Source organism: Cetorhinus maximus, chromosome 10 (assembly GCF_964194155.1).
Source record: "Cetorhinus maximus chromosome 10, sCetMax3.hap1.1, whole genome shotgun sequence".
NCBI classification, from domain to species: Eukaryota; Metazoa; Chordata; class Chondrichthyes; order Lamniformes; family Cetorhinidae; genus Cetorhinus; species Cetorhinus maximus.
The window spans coordinates 17,892,067-17,908,641 of record NC_135888.1 but is presented as its reverse complement, the minus strand read 5'-3'; the positions used below and the strand labels follow the sequence as shown (position 1 = coordinate 17,908,641).

Here is a 16,575-nt window from a genome sequence, read left to right as displayed (position 1 = left end):
GGTTGTGGGATAAATATTAACCAGGATACTGGGATAACTCCCGGGCTCTTCTTCAAAATAATGCCATGAAATTTTCCAACGAAGCAGGCTGGCAGGTCTTTGTTTGATATCTCACCTGAAAGGCAGTGCTTACAACAGTACAGCACTGGGCATGTCAAGCTTAATTTTTTTTCCTGTGCTCAAACGCTGGGGTGAGACTCAAACCCAAGACCTTGCACTCAGAGGCATCAGTGCTACCCACTGAGCCACAGCTGATGTCCAGCAACTGTAAGGGCTGAAATGACTGATATCTTAATTAAAGCAACACAGTGGACCATATGTAGTAATTGAAAATTGTATTAGTGGTTAAGTTCAACATGTAGGGTAGGCGTGCCACGTATCTGAGGGTGATGGAAAACTAAAACTGAGCCTGTGCGGGGGAATATGAACGGAGGAGTAAGCAAAGGCAGAATGCTGCGGGAGCTGGCAGCAGGGAGAACACGTTGACAAGGCCTTGTGACACACAACTACAACCCAGTTAGATTAATTGACTAGAAGCCACATATAAAACAACCAAAAGAGAATGACTCGCCTGAAGCTGTGTTCATGTTCGTCCGTCTTTTTACATTATACAAAAAAGTAACAAAGACAACACATTTCACCAGACAAGGGAAGACCCATTGAGCAAACAGCAAGATAAATACTAGAATCAGTAACAAGTCAATATATTAAATAATATTCAACAGTAAGAAATTTACAATTCCACTCATCAATATAATGTCTGTACAGTGAATAAATATTGTCCCAAAAAAGATTCCATTGTTTTTACAAAACAAACTTTTTTTAAAAAAAAAGTCAACACAGTTCATTTGAAAATGAGTCATATTCTTTGCAAATTAAAAAAGGACGAGTGTTCATGCCACAGAATGGCTCGAAGTTTAACTGTACAATTCCATCAGCTCCAACACCCCCCCTAACTATTCAATAAGAACCCACCGTTTGGTAATATGTAGGAATGAATCATTGAGGGTTGGCCATCATTTCTTGGTCACCTTGACCAATTGCAGTTGACGATCTTGTAGCAGATGTCTTCCAGTCTATGGTCTGATTGGTGACGTCAGGCCAGGAAAACATGTGTCTTGTTTCCCAGGTTAAAATTCTCTGAGCTCCGCACAACATGCAGTTGGATAAACCTTCTGCTTGTTGTGTTCTCGTTTGACATCAGACAACCTCTAAAGTGGAGGACTCTTCATAAGCAGGACTCAGAGATGGTCAGAAGGATCTTCATACCTGGTCAAAACCATTGTTTTTCTTTCTCTCTCCTCAGAATTTCAGGGTGATTCTTGGGTTACTGTACAAGCGCAGGCAATAGGTGAGTCACCTACAGAGCTACGAGCTCTGCAAACGAGGGACCAAAAGTTTCTATATTACAATGACAAGTTCAGAGTTCTATTTCCACTTTAATAACCTCTGATACCCTGGACAAAGCAATCTACTTTGCAGTCGTTGAGGGACAATGGTTCCTGTTTTCATGAAGAACCAGTGTTTCTTACCCCTCCATCAGCCAGTTAATCTTCTTATATTCACACTGCCACTCAACGTGACGGATCTAACCAAAGTCACATCACTGAATACATGACTTCTCTCTCACTGCGCCCACTCTCCCCAAACTGTGTGATAGGGTGGATCAGTTGTCCGTTACAGGGAGTTCCTTCTCAACTCTGCATTTCATTCGAGTGTAATGCCTTTCAGTTTCTCCAGTAAGACAATAAGTGCCTGTAGTATGTTGCTTCCAGTAGTTGCAGTCGCAGACAATATTGCACATTTATTCATAACACTGATTTATTTTAGTATAAAGTTTCGGTGAATCCCGAAAACACAGGAAGCCGGTCCAACTTTGAGAAGTTAGAAGATACTTTTTGTAATCTTCAGTCCTTTTTGCTTCATTCTAGGGAGAGTCGAACTTGAAACATGCTTTGTTTTGCCTGCTTTTGAGTGACCCCTTTTCTTTAGCATAAAATCATAGTTGACGGATGAATTCATGGCGTAAAATACATTCGCGTTGTCAGGGATTTTCAGTTCTGTAATAGAGAGGAAAAGTTAATGTGTTAAACTCCCTTTAATTCCGTAATCTTCTCTCCTCATCAGCTGAATGTGCGGTATCTTGTTAGGGGTATCATTCTACAAATGCCAACATCTCACTCAGCGCCATGAGTTGTCTGCCAGCAAGGGAGGTCAGCTGGTCAAGTGTATCCAGGGCAACACTGTAACACCTGCACCTACCTTCCAGCAGGGGTCAGTGGTTAATGGTGGTGAGTGGAACCCAGGTCTACGCCAGGGACAGGGCAAGTCAATTGCAGAGGCTCGAATGCTGCCTCAGCTGGAATCAGCTAATTTAACACAGGCCGCACGTTTAGCCTGGGACCATACCACCTGTCTGACTCGTGCCCTCACCCGCAGTGCCAGTATTTTTCATCCCACTTTGTTCACTATTTGTCTCCCTCAAGTCAGGATGGTTTGGGAACCTGGCCACTAGGAGAGTTGAAAATAGTAAGTTCCCATACTGCTACGTGGTATTATTTACAAGACGTATCCCTGTAGGATAGTGGACAGTGTCGTGTAAGCAAGCAGAGCTTAGGCAAGCTTCCAAATACCTATGTTAACCTTGCAGTAACAGAGGTAGTTAGCTAAGTTGGTGGATCACTTTCTGGGTTAATAGGTCTACCCATTCTGGGCATCTGATTCCTTGACACCAGATTACAACAGCCAGTAATCTCTGGGTGTTGTGCAGGCGTCTCTTTCTATATTCTAAAACAAATTCCACGTCACTTGTACTATACAGCGTTACTAACTCAAACTGGACTGTACAATCCACCATGCCCCATGTACTTGTGTCACATACATACCCTTGTCCTCAGCGATGAGCTGTACCAGCTCATACTCCTCGGGCCTATCCCCGTCTAAATTGTGTTTGGCCATAGCCTTTCGAATGACAACGGGCGTCTTATCCTGGCTCGTCACCTGGAACAGAGAGTTTTAACCCTGTAAAGCACCAGCTGTAGAACTTGATGCATTAACAAGTGCTGTACATTCCCACTTATTCGGTAGACGAGAATATGTAGGGTCCAGTTCCATCGTTTCTCATTGTCCATTCTCTTTTTACCCCACCCCACCTCCCCTATGCATTTTCTGCCCTCCTCTCCATTTTGTCCTGTAGGGTTCAGTAACACACTGGGTGGTTCAACAAAAGCAAGAGGAACTATCCCCCCACCCCCCCGCCCCCTCCTCCCCCCACAAAACACCCCCCCACCCCACCTCCCCCGGTCCTTTGGTTGAGTCTGTGGCACACAGAAAGTGAGTTTGTGGCAAGTATTGTCGTTGTGTGATCTGCGGGTCTCAGCAGAGTCACTGGTGGTGGGTGTGGGGGAGGGCTCCTGGCAGAAGCTGGGAGCCCACTCCCTGTTAGGAAGGTAAAGATACCCACAGACACCTTTTTGCCAAAAGTCCTATGGCTGTGTTTGCAAAGGTTGGGCAGAAGCCCCCCTCCAGCTGCTATGCTGGGCAATAGTGCATATGGTAGATACAACCAGAAGGAAGTAGTTGTTGGGCTATATTAAAGAGGGTAGACCACTCTCAAAATGGAAATAGGAATATCAATGACAATTTTTAAATTTTATTTTTATTGGACAATTTGTCTGCTAATTTTTTTTTGTTGTGTATATGAAAATAAAAATTTTAAGGTTCCTGTGATTTTTTTTCCCCCTGGTATTCGCTCACAGCAGTGTCTAGGAGATCGATCTCTCATTCTGGGAGGCTCCAGGGCAACCCTGGAGAGTTGGTAACCCCACCCCCAACTCCTTCTGCCCCTCCTGGGAAGCACTATGGTTTCTGATTGGTGCCTCCCTTCTTAGAGAGAATCTCGGACTGGCAACCAAGCAGGCTGGGCCTCTGTGACTGGCAATGCAGTCAGAGTTTTATTTCCAATGCAGAGTTTAAACAATTGTCCAGTTTTATTTGCACATTCATATTGGAATCTTTCTTTGATTACACCATTCCAACCTCTGCATTTATCTAAAACAAAGACAGAAATACCTGGAAAAACTCAGCAGGTCTGGCAGCATCGGCGGAGAAGAACAAAGTTGACGTTTCGAGTCCTCATGACCCTTCAACAGAACAGAACAGTTCTGTTGAAGAGTCATGAGGACTTGAAACGTCAACTTTGTTCTTCTCCGCTGATGCTGCCAGACCTGCTGAGTTTTTCCAGGTATTTCTGCCTTTGTTTTGGATTTCCAGCATCCGCAGTTTTTTTGTTTTTATCTCTGCATTTATCTACTCTGATAGTTGTCATGGGGGAAGGAACATAGGAACAGGAGGAGGCCATTCAGCTCCTCGAGCCTGTTCCACCTTTCCATTCAATTAAGGCTGATCTGTATCTTAACTTCATCCACTCATCTTGGTTCCGTAATCCTTAATACCCCGACCTTATATAATACTTCTTTTTCTTTATTATCAGAATACAATGCCTGCCAATGACCTTAAAGCCATGCTTTGATTTCAGGATCTAGTTGATGAACAATATAAAAGAATTTGCATCTATATAGCATCTTTCACAACCTAAGGACACCCTAAAGTGCTTCAAAGCCAATTATGTTTAGAAGTACAGTCACTGTTGTAATGTAGGAAATGCAGCAGCCAATTTCTGCACAGCAATCTCCCACAAACCGCAATGGGATAATGACCAGATTTGGTTATTTTGTGGTAATGGTCAGTGATAAATGTTGGCCAGGGAATCTAGGGAGAGCTCCGTCCGCTTTTCTTCAAAATAACGGCCTTGGGATCTTTTACATCCACCTGACAGAGCAGACTGGCTGGGGTGGTGGGGTGCCTGGGTTTAATGTCTGATGCAAAAGATTATCTGAACAAAGTGACCATTCGCATGTCTTGCAATTCGTTGAGACCGATCTATTACACACCATCTCCCCCATCCCATCTCAGCCGTTCCACAATGAAACACAAGAGGACCTAGACCGCTCGAGACTGGGGACTCACCAAAATGCTCTTGTACATGTTTCCATTGTCAACGTCCAGGCTGACCCGAATGATACAGCAGTCGTCCACCTGCTGGTTATAAAGTGGCAGAGATAGTGTGGAGTAGCTGGATATTCCAGACACAGAGCGCTTGTGCGTCCTGGAGGACGTTATGGGTGTGGAGGAGACCGAGGAAGAGGAGGCACTGCTTGACCCTGAGCCGATTCCAGACGTGTCCAATGAGGACAGTGACGTTGATTCCCAGAACTAAAAGAAAAATAAAAAAAAAATAAGGTTTGCCGTTGGGACAAACTGGTACCGAGATCGCCCAGTCCGATCTGTCTTGGATTGTAGTACCTGCCGGTTTGAAGCCGGCACTGGTATTATCCAAAGATCAAGAAAAAAAACTAGGGAACGAAATAAGGCTACGAACCTCTAGGTCAGGACTGCAATGGGTTTACAGTGAACCTCTACCTGTGGCTCCTGCATTGCCCTTGGCAACCTAATGTTCTATTGACACTGGTGCCAAACCAAATTCGCATCGATTTACTTTTACGAGTCAACGCCAAAGAATTGTGGACAATGATCATTTTTTAATTTATTTCATTTGCGCATGTATTTCCCAATGTCAGGAGGGTAAGCAGTTTGGCCTGCAGGCAATCCATCACGCAAAAAGTTATTGTTCCGTGGTAGATCTACATGGAATGTGTCTATGGATGAACCCGCAATGTCAACTGGCAAACACAGATTTGGTCTGCAGTGGGAAACAGACTGAGCATAAGGCAGGGGTGGGGGGTTCCCCTTGGATTTGAGGCTACAACTGGGTAGAGCTTCCTGTGCAAGTTTAAATAACGTGGAGTTTAAATCTAAAACCACCATGCCTCTTTAGAGAGACAGGCCACTGCCTTATATTAAGCCTTCTCAAGCAGGCTCACTTCACCCCTTGCTTGCCTGGCATCGCTGTGCCAATGGGTGGAAGCTTTTCAGTCTGTCCTAACAGGCCTCTGGATCGATGGACACTTTTTTTACTGTTTTCACGCAACACGCAACCGCTAACCTACCTTTTTCTCCTGGGAATCTGGCGATTCCGAGATGAAGCTGACGTTGATTTCTTCCACGTCGGAGTTGCTGGAGCCAGCGGATGTGACACTCACTGAATCGGCCGCGTCCCCACCGCCCAGGTATGGTCCATACTTGAGTTGCTCACAGGATCGTGACTGGGCACCTGTACTTGGGGTGTCTGTGGTTGGTGTCTGCCTGCTGCAGATGTCAAATGGAAAGGAGGCAGAAATGAATTAAACAGCCGGCCTTTCCAAAAACCTAACTAGTATCGCAGTACCCCTGGGGTCGGCCTTAACTTTGTGCGATATTGTAAAGTGGGTGACAGTGAATCGGCAATCTGTCTTATCTTTCTCAATTCCTGTTTCCGTTGACTTCAACGCAAATAGAAAGCAGACTGTTGACTCACAATTTACACAATGCGACAATGACCCCCCCCGTTATATGGGTACCCGTGGGGAACAAGCCTCTGGTTTCTGAGGGGAGTTACAAAAACAGAAGAACATCCATCCATAACCAGCTAAAAATATGCTTTTGATTCTGGCCTCCGTGAGGCTTTTGCCCCTTTCTTCTCCTCAAGAGCTGGACCCAATCCCACCCTCACCTCACATCCCATGCATGGGATCACTGGGTGGTGATTAGAAACAGGAAACCCTGTCCGCTTTAGCCCCTCCCTCTCCAGGGGCAACTTTAAGGAACCACCACCTACTAGCCCAAGCTGGAACTAACTAGTTCCGCGTGGATAAGGGAACAAATGTGTGGCCTACCCCTTGCTCTGTGTGGCTCGATGTCACACCAGGCAGTATACTTACTAATTCAGCCACTGAGGGCAAGTTTAAGCAGCTTTTAAAATAAAGAGCTTTAAAGTGCGCCAGCACTGCCCTCAGGAGGTAAGTACACCATCCACTGAGCCTTTGGGGGAGAAGGTTATTGGACAAGTTTGTTTAAAAAAAAAAGCATACAGGATCTTTGGCTTTATTGCTGGGGGCTTACGAGTACAAAAGCGAGGAAGTTGTGCTAAACCTTTATGAAAATGAGCATTGATTAGGCCTCAGCTGGAGTACTGTGCCCAATTCTGGACACCGCATTTAGGGAGAACGTTGAACCCTTGTACTAGAATGGTACAGGGATGAGGGACTAATGTGAAGAAGCTGGGGTTGTTCTCCTTAGAGCAGAGAAGGTCAAGAGGAGATTTGATGGAGTTGTTCAAAACCATGAAGGGTTTTGATTGAGTGAATCGGGAGAAGCTGTCTCCCCTGGTAAAATGGTCAATTTACTATAGGTTTACAGTGTTTGAGACTCAGAAATGAGGTGAGGAGAAATGTTAGTTGATGCAGCAAGTTGTGATCTGAAACGCACTTGTTGAAGGGGCGGTGGAAGGAGAAAGGTTTTCAGGGATGTGGGGAAAAGGCAGGGGAATGGGACTAATACGATAGCTCTTCCAAAGAGCTGGCACAGGCACAGTGGACTGAATGTCCCCCCAATCGGGGCTGTATCTGACATTCCCGCACAATGAGGGTAATGCAGCAAATGATACTCACTCGCTCCACCGCTTAATGATGCCCGAGTTTTTCTTTGCCTTCAGAGTGTTGCTCGCCGACTCTGCCAGAGGCTCAATTTCACACGAGAGATTGTAACTGGAACAATAACGATGATAACAGTATTACATTTCCTGATTGGAACAGCACAGAAACAATCAGGCCCCATCCTTCAATCAACTCTACCTGAACTCATCCTCACAAAACCCTAATCTCAGTTCTAACTAGATACTTATCCAGCAATCTTCCTCCCCTCCCCTCACAGCTTTATCCTGAAGACGCTGGGGGTAATTTTCAATGTACCGCCAGAGTGTGAAGCGGGTTGGGTGCTGGTTACAGAAATATAGGGATGGGAGTGGGCCATTCAGCCCCTCGAGCCTGCTCTGCCTTTCAGTTCAATCCTGGCTGACCTGCATCTGAACTCCATTAGACAGACTGCCTGATATTCCCTGCCATTTAAATCAAGAGCAAAGAAAATTGGGCAGTTTCTCCAACAGGCACCCGGCCTTAAAATGCCGGAGATCCAGAGAGAAATGGCCTTTAATGGGGCATGGTTCCGTGGCAAAGGGGATGGAGGACAGTAGACCTTTCAAGCACTTCCTTCGCATATGAACCTAGATAGTGATGACGATTATGTGATCCAATCTTGCTCAGAGTTCCGCTCCAGCACTGGATGCCAATCAATAGCGGCTGATTTACTTCCCCCTCCGTAGCCCAGGGCTTGGTTGCTGGCTTCGCTTGACCAAATGAGTCCAAAATGGAGGACGCTGCCATGTCATTTGGCTCACTGCAGGCCTATTCGCCAGTTAAACTGTACCCAGTACTTTTCTCTATGTCAACTGACAACAGCGCCAACTGCTGCAGCTGGCGACCCTTCCTCGTTCGCCCATGTGACCCCCCCCCCCACCTACCTTTCAGCCTCAGTCAGTCGCTCCACGCTTCGAAACCACTCCACAAACCGATGGTCCGGTGTGAACGAGTAATTGTTGCAGGCCGACTGCAGCAACTTAATCTGGGCGATCACTTCAAACTCCTGGCAGAAAGACAAACATTCATTGGTCCCATTAATGAGTATTTCAGGGGTACAATATGGCTGAGCAAAGAGCAGCCAGTTCCAATTTTCCCAAACAGAATAACGTCCGTCATATAAAGCTGGTCTTTGCTTTCTCCCTCTGCCCTCTGCTGTATTCTCTCTGCCTCCAGGCCTCTATGCTGCTCTGCACTCAGCCTTTAATATCCTGTTTTAAACTTGGGAGCTGTTCTATAATCTGGTGTTGGCAGGTGCGAGGGGTGGTGCTCCTGCACCAGGGATGAGTTTTCAAATACCAGCAACAATAACGCACGTTCACTCTATTTAAAAGTCACATTTGCGAGATTAAGCTTCTGACATACAAACATGCGAACTAGGAGCAGGAGTAGGCCGCTCAGCACTTCAAGCCTTCCACGCCATTCAATAAGATCATGGCTGATCTGGTTGTAACCCCTCGCCTACCCCCGATAACCTTTCACCCCCTTGTTGATCAAGAATCTATCTGGCTCTGCCTTAAGAATATTCAAAGACTCTGCTTCCACCGCCTTTTGAGGAAGAGAGTTCCAAAGACTCACAACCCTCTGAGAGAAAATATTTCTCCTCATCTCTGTCTTAAATAAGCGACCCCTTATTTTTAAACCGTGACCCCTAGTTCTAGATTCTCCCACAAGAGGAAACATCCTCTCCACATCCACCCTGTCAAGACCCCTCAGGGTCTTAAAGGTTTCAATCAAGTCATTTCTTACTCTTCCAAACTCCAGTGGATATAAGCCTAAACTGTCCAACCTTTCCTCATAAGACAACCCGCCCATTCCTGGTATTAGTCTAGTGAACCTTCTCTGAACTGCTTCTAACACATTTACATCTTTCGTTAAATGAGGAGACCGGTACTGTACACAATACTCCAGATGTGGTCTCACCACTGCCCTTCTCCAATGTTAGGTGGGGTAATAGTCAGTATTAGGCAGCAATTTGAGTACCCCATTACTGTCCTGTACAGTCTGGCAAAGGCATTGAATCATAGAATGATTACAGTACAGAGGAGGCCATTTGGTCCATCATGTCTGTGCTGGCCCTCTGAAGAAGCAATTCACCTAGTGCTGATCCCCTGCCTTTTCCTTGTTGCCTTGAAATTTTTCTCCTTTTCGGATAATGATCCCTTTTGTAAACCTCAGTGACCACATTCTCAGGCAGAACATTCCAGATCCTAACCACTCGCTGTGTAAAAAAGTTTCTCCTCATGTCGCCGTTGCTTCTTTTGCTAATTACCTTAAATCTGTGCCTTCTGGCTCTCAATCCTTCCACCAATGGAAACAGATTTTCCCTATCCACTCTGTCCAGAACTCTCATGATTTTGAATTTCTCTATCAAATCTCCTCTCACTCTTCTCTTCTCCAAGGAGAACAGTCCCAACTTCTCCAATCTAAGTATCTGAAGTTCCTCATCCCTGGATTCGTTCTCATGAAACTTTTCTGCAGTCTCTCTAATGCCTCCACATCCTTTCTAAAGTGTGGTGCCCAGAACTGGACACAATGCTCCAGTTTAGGCTGAACCAGTGTTTTAAACAAGTTTAACATTTTCGGTATTTTGTACCTTACAACTTAACAATGAATCAGGCTGTTAAATAACTCACCTTTCGCCTTTTATCAAAGTTGATCAAGCCTCCCTGTGAATTAGAAATGAACAGATTAGTTGAGGTCAAACAGTGGGGTGTGTGTGTGTGTGTCTGTGTGTGTGTGTCGTGTGTGTGTGTGTGTGTGTCTGTGTGTGTGTATTGTGTCTGTGTGTGTGTGTGTGTCTGTGTGTGTGTGTCGTGTGTGTGTGTGTGTGTGTGTCGTGTCTGTGTGTGTGTGCCTGTGTGTGTGTATTGTGTCTGTGTGTGTGTCTGTGTGTGTCTGTGTGTGATCCTTCATGTGTATGTGGTGGTCAGCTATCCAGCTTAGGAAGGCATCACAGGCCAAGCTGATCCTGTCTGCACCCAACATCCCAACAAGTGAGCTATCCCACAGGAAAGGGGAGGTCAATTCAAAGTGATGGGGGTGGGTTCATTCTTTGCTTCTTTAGGACAGGGGCATTCAGGCCAATTAATCTGTTATTCCTATTTCCAGTTCAAAACCAGAAAGCAAATCCCTTTCAGAACAAAATTCTGAACTGTTAGCAGTCTGAAAGCAGCAGGGCTGTTAAATTAAAAGGCTTGCTTGATGCTCAGTCAGAATAAACAGAACAATCCCACACAAGGCAGGCCAAAATATTTAACAGGCATTATTGAAATTACACACCATTCTGTTAGGATCCTTACTGTAGTTTAGTTAAACTGAGCCTGAAGAGCCCCAAATCCTGCAAGTTGATGTCACTGTTGTCCACTTTGTTCCCTCACCCGTCTGCTGATGGCATTGACCTCTCGCTTTACTGGATCCATGCATCACCCAGATGGTAACCTGCCATGTGTGTGAGACCAGACAGTGGATATGCACTCACAGGGGCCTGTCACACAGGAGCCTGAGACTGTCCTCAGCTGCCGTCCAGTCACACGCCCTTTCCAACAGGGGTCGCAGGACAGTGAATGGGAATCCTGGATGATGTTCCCGTTCTCTAGCCCAGGGACACTGAGTCCAATGCGAGCTGACCACTGTTGGATTGGTAGCGGGGACTCTAATGTTTGGAGATCAAACAACAACAACTTACATTTATACAGCGCCTTTAACATTGAGTGTATTTAAGACCGAGATAGATAGGTTCTTGATTGGTAAGGGGATCAAAGGTTACAGGGAGAAGGCGGGTGAATGGGGTTGAGAAACTTATCAGCCATGATTGAATGGTGGAGCAGACTCGATGGGCCGAATGGCCTAATTTTTGCTCCTATGTCTTACGGTCTAACATGGTAAAACATCCCACGGCACATCACAGGAGCGTAAACAAACAAGATTTGACACTGAGCCATACAGGGAGATATTATGACAAGGTAGGTTTTAAGAATCACCTTAAAGGAGGTAGGGAGAGGTAGAGAAACGGGAAGATTTAGAGAGGGGATTCTGGAACTGAGGGCCTAGGCTTGGCCACCAATGGTGGGGTAAGGAAATCGGGGATGTGCAAGTGACCAGAATCGGAGGACGGCAGAGATCTGAGAGGGTTATAGGGCTGGAGGAGGTTACTTAGCTGCTGGGCAGTGGGTTGGGGACGAAAGGCCATGGAAGGTTTGAGACAAGGATGAAAGCCTGTGACTCTACTGATCTGTAAGGCGCAGTCCTACAGTAATAGAGCCTTTAGGGGAGTCACTTTTTATTTAATTTGCATCAGGCTAGAAATGATCATTTATGATAGATTCCAAATGATTGCTTAACACATTTATATGACAATTAAGCAGAAGAATTGACCCATTTAAAATCAACAGTTAATTCCTTACTTAATCCAGTGGAGAGAGAACACATAAGCGTCTGTGGTTGAAGGTCACAAGCAATGGTTTCTAGGCTATGACTGTTTGTATATAAATTAAAAGCCACTTTGGAAGAATATGCCAGCCTGTTTTTCACTTACATCCAAATGATCTTTCACTGCAGTGTCCAACATAACCAGGTCAGTGAGAAAGGTCCCCAGGTACGGGATCGTACCTTGCATGACACCCTAGAGAAACACAACAGACAGCTTTTTGAATAAATTGCTGATTAGCAAACCAGAACACTGAGGGTGGGGCAGGGCAACGGAAAATGGCAGTGGATGGGTCTGTCGCCATAGCGATTTGCATTTGTTCCTCGTGACACCTTGCAAATTCCTAACCTGTCCTAGCAAGATTGGCAAACAGGAGTTAGAGTGAGCCCAAGTTCGTCAGTCAATGTGTAGTAAAGGTGTGGCAAACCACCACAGGGTGTGAGTTGGCAGAGCACCATGAAAGAGGGCAGAGAGAGTGGGGTTGCCAACACTCCAGGATTGTCCTGGAGTCTCCAAGACTTAGAAGGTTAAGCTCCAAGACTCTGGTGCCAGAAAATCAGGAGAAAATCAGAGGACTATTACAAGAAATTGTTTTTTTTTTTCATTTTCTTTGAAAACCTTCATTTGTTAGAAAAATAAGGAGTCGGTCAGGGGGAGGCTGATTGACAAGTCAATAATCATCCCACTGAGTCATGAAGAGTCTGTTCACCTTGCAATTGGCAGATGAGGACAGTGCTGGGTAGACCAATGGTGAGAGCATGGGCAGGAAGCCGTGGGAGACAGGATGTCATGTGATGAAATCTCCAGGAATACATCCCAATGGCAACTCTCAGGCAGAGTGGGAGGAAAACCCTAAGAGTGAGACACATTCATTCCATGGAGCAGCTTCCTTAATAGTGGGGGCTTGGGAGTAGGCCTATCCTCTTTGCTAGGCCCAAGTCCAGCCAAAGAGCCTTAGAAAGGGGAGGAGGAGAAAATGCATCCTCAGGCTCCAAAACAAAATCGAGGAAAGGCACAAGATTAGCGGGATCTCGATTAGCAGTATTCCTGTTGCCCTCTCAATTACTACCCACTCCTCTTAATTCAAACAGAATTACCTGGAAAAACTCAGCAAGTCTGGCAGCATCGGTGGAGAAGAAATCAGTCAACGTTTCGAGCCCTCATGGCCCTTCAGCAGAACTGAAGCATAGTTTCAACAAGGGAGAAATATAAATTGGTTTAAGGTGGGTGGGGGGGAAGAGACACATTGAGGGTGTGGTGTGAGCACCACACCCTCAATGTGTCTCTTCCCCCCCACCCACCTTAAACCAATTTATATTTCTCCCTTGTTGAAACTATGCTTCAGTTCTGCTGAAGGGCCATGAGGGCTCGAAACGTTGACTGATTTCTTCTCCACCGATGCTGCCAGACTTGCTGAGTTTTTCCAGGTAATTCTGTTTTTATTTTGTTTTGGATTTCCAGCATCCGCAGTAGCTTTTAGCTTTTTGTTTTTATCCTCTTAATTCAAAGTTGTTTAATTCCAGTTTTTATTCCCCAATTGCTACAGCACTGAATTCCCATTTTGTTTAGTTAAAATTATTGAGACATTTTTTAAGTGCAAGAAAAAAACTTTGAATAATCAGCTGCAGTCATCTGCCAATTTCTATGAGTAGCTGGGAAGGGCACGGATCATTGCAGATGGCCAAAATACTCAAAAGTTCCAACGTGCAATCTTTAAAGAAACTTGGCTCTTTTTCAGATTTGGATACAAAAATGGTTTGAACGTGAATTAAAAAAAACACAGATGTTCAGTCTTTCATTTGCCTTGTGACCCACAAACAGGTTTCAACACATGAACCTACCATTTCCTTTTGGTGTTGTTGTCGTTTCTGAGCCCTTTTTGGGTTGATATCGAGGGTGGCGAACTTTGAGGTTCCCTCCTAGAGTTTCAGAGGTAAAATAAAAAGTGGGAGACAAGCACAGTGAGCATCCAGGAACAGGACAGGCATTGTATGTAGTTGTATGAAGATACTCTCCCACACAAGTATGTACTAGCTGCTAAACCAGGCCATTCCTTTGGGTGGCAGCACAATGCCTGACAATGGCATTTTGCCTGGGATGTAAACAAAGGAAGTAAATCTATCGGTATTTCCAACAGCCATGATAAGAAGATAAATTTGCATTTCTATAATGCCTGCCACGACCTAAGGATGTCCCAAAGCGGTTTACCCACCAATTTTGGAAGTGTAGTCACTGCTGCTATGTAGGAAATGCTGCAGCCAATTTACACACAGCAAGCTCAATCCCACAAACAGCACTGTGAGAACGACCAGATCATCTGTTTTTATGATGTTGGTTGAGGGATAAATATTGGCCAGGACTTTGGGGAGAACTTCCCTTTTCCTCCTTAGGCGTCCAGTTGAGATGCAAAACAGGGCCTCGGTTTGAGTAATCCTAAAGAAGGCATCCCCGGCAGTGCAGCACTCCCTCTGTACCACACTGTGGTGTTCAGCAGTAGATTTTGTACTCAGGTCTCTGGAGTGGGACTATGAACCCACAAGCTTTAGACTCAGAGACAAGAGTTCCACTCACTGATCCACAGCCTGGAGAGAAATGTTTCCACAACTGGCATACAGCATGTCACTTCTGGCCCAGATATGCAACACAGTCAGGTTTTCAATTTAGTTTTGTATTTCCCCATTGTTTCTGCATTCTCCAACCCTGGCTCTTCTAAAGGTGTTGATGCATGCTGGGTTACAGTCCCAAGGGCATTGGCTGCTTTCCTGATGCCCAAGAGACTATTCTACACGTGTAGGCCCAGATATTGAGTCTCAGTGGAAGATCTGAACAAGGGAGGCAGCACAGCCTAGCCTAACCTGACACTGCAAGACTAAAAAACTAGCAGAAGTTGACAGTCCTCCCACCCACCCTCCCCATCCTAAAAATAAGTGACATTTATTCCGGAATAGCCATAAATAGGCTTCTTCACATCCACTGATGAGCTGAGCCTGACAGGCCAGCCTCGGTCAACAGTCCACACCAAGTGGACTCACCTCAACTTGGGCAACTGTAGAGCACTAGTATCATCCTTCAATAGCTTCACCTGTCCTGATCTCTGTAAATGACCCCAACCCTACAACCCTGCGAGATCGCTGCACTCCTCCAGTTCTGGCCTCTTGTACGTTCCCGATTATAATCGTTCCACCATTGCCAGACACATCTTCGGCTGCTTGCAATTCCCTCTCTAAACTTCTCCACCTATCTCTCCTCCTTCAAGGTGTTCCTTTAAAGCTATATCTTGAACCGAGCCTTTTGTCATGTGTCCTAATATCTCCTTATGCGGCTCAGCATCAAATCTTCGATAATGCCACTGTGAAGCACCTCGGGACATCTTACTACATTCAAGGTGCCATGTAAATGGCAGTCGTTGTTGTTAACGCCTCTGGGGTGGGGAAAGAGGGAGAAATCAACCAAGTTTCCTGCTCCTGATCATTTTTCATTGGCTCTGCTGGGAAGTGTGTTCGGTCGAGGATAAGCTCAAGCAATTCTAGCACACAAGGAGAAATTTCTTCTCTCAGAGGGTAGTGAGCATTTGGAATTCTCCACCTCAGAGGGGCTGTGGATGCTCAGTCGGTGACTTTATTTAAGACAGAGGCTGAGAGATTTTTGGGTATTGAGGGAATTAAGGGACATGGGGTTGGTGCAGGAAGGCGGAGTTGAGATAGAAGGTCAGCCACAATCCTGTTGAATGATTGAAGCCGGCCTGAGGGGCCAAATGGCCTACTCCAGCTCCTATTTCTGAAGCTCTTACAAGTTCAGGCTGTCAATGTTGGCATCATGTGGCTTTCTGAGTATAAGGGCATGATTACTGAGCCTGATCCAGACCTTAGCCCACAAACACCCACACACACAACATGCCAGCATTGGGCGGTAGTCAGGAGTGGAAGCCCTCTCACTTATCTCTAGATAGCAGCCCAACCAGGGACTTAAATGAAAAGGGAAATATTTTAAAAACCTTTAGTTGTGACTATTCTGATGTCAGTGGAAGGAAATGGACAGATAAGTATTCGGGCTTTCCCTCACACTGCATATCACGCCCACACAGATGTTGGAACACAAACAGGCATTTCCACATTAAGAGAAATTTCTTCTCTGTATCTGCCTGAGGGATTTCTACACACTGATCCCCCCCCCACTCCCTCCTCTGTGGTTACCAGATAACATCCTGGATAGTCCCTTCCGAAGCGATTCCCCTCACGTTTTACTTCTCGACACTGGGCGGGATTTTCTGGCCCCTCCCACTGGCGGGATCTTCTGGTCCCGTCAAAGTTAATTAAAGGGGATTTAAATGGATCCCGGCATCCACTGCGGGAAAACCCGCCACGGCGGCGGGTCGGGAAGTCTGTTTCTCTGCCAAATCTCCCCCCCTTTCATCAGCCCCTTGTTGCATGGAACCCTTGTTCCCTTCTGGGGTCTTTGCTGAAGTGAATGTGTCTCCTGTTTGAAGTTCGACAATGAGAACAGTGAGCAAGAGAA

General features: G+C 45.7%; 1 protein-coding gene across 5 annotated transcripts in view; it reads right to left on the bottom strand.

Moving 5' to 3' along the window:
• Positions 1 to 582: 582 nt before the first annotated feature.
• Positions 583 to 16,575, bottom strand: part of LOC144685494 (ral guanine nucleotide dissociation stimulator-like) — a 157,932-nt gene continuing 141,939 nt past the window's right edge. For 4 of the 5 annotated variants that reach the window (XM_078550071.1, XM_078550069.1, XM_078550066.1 and 1 more), the window contains exons 10-18: positions 13,902 to 13,979; positions 12,169 to 12,255; positions 10,268 to 10,300; positions 8,516 to 8,637; positions 7,608 to 7,703; positions 6,069 to 6,267; positions 5,029 to 5,274; positions 2,886 to 3,000; positions 583 to 2,060 (exon numbers count right to left, since the gene is read on the bottom strand). In XM_078550071.1, the coding sequence (XP_078406197.1) occupies positions 1,885 to 2,060; positions 2,886 to 3,000; positions 5,029 to 5,274; positions 6,069 to 6,267; positions 7,608 to 7,703; positions 8,516 to 8,637; positions 10,268 to 10,300; positions 12,169 to 12,255; positions 13,902 to 13,979 (1,152 nt within the window). In that variant the 3' untranslated portion in view covers positions 583 to 1,884. The remainder of the gene's footprint in view (positions 2,061 to 2,885; positions 3,001 to 5,028; positions 5,275 to 6,068; positions 6,268 to 7,607; positions 7,704 to 8,515; positions 8,638 to 10,267; positions 10,301 to 12,168; positions 12,256 to 13,901; positions 13,980 to 16,575) is intronic. The other variant, XM_078550070.1, reaches the window with a different exon arrangement.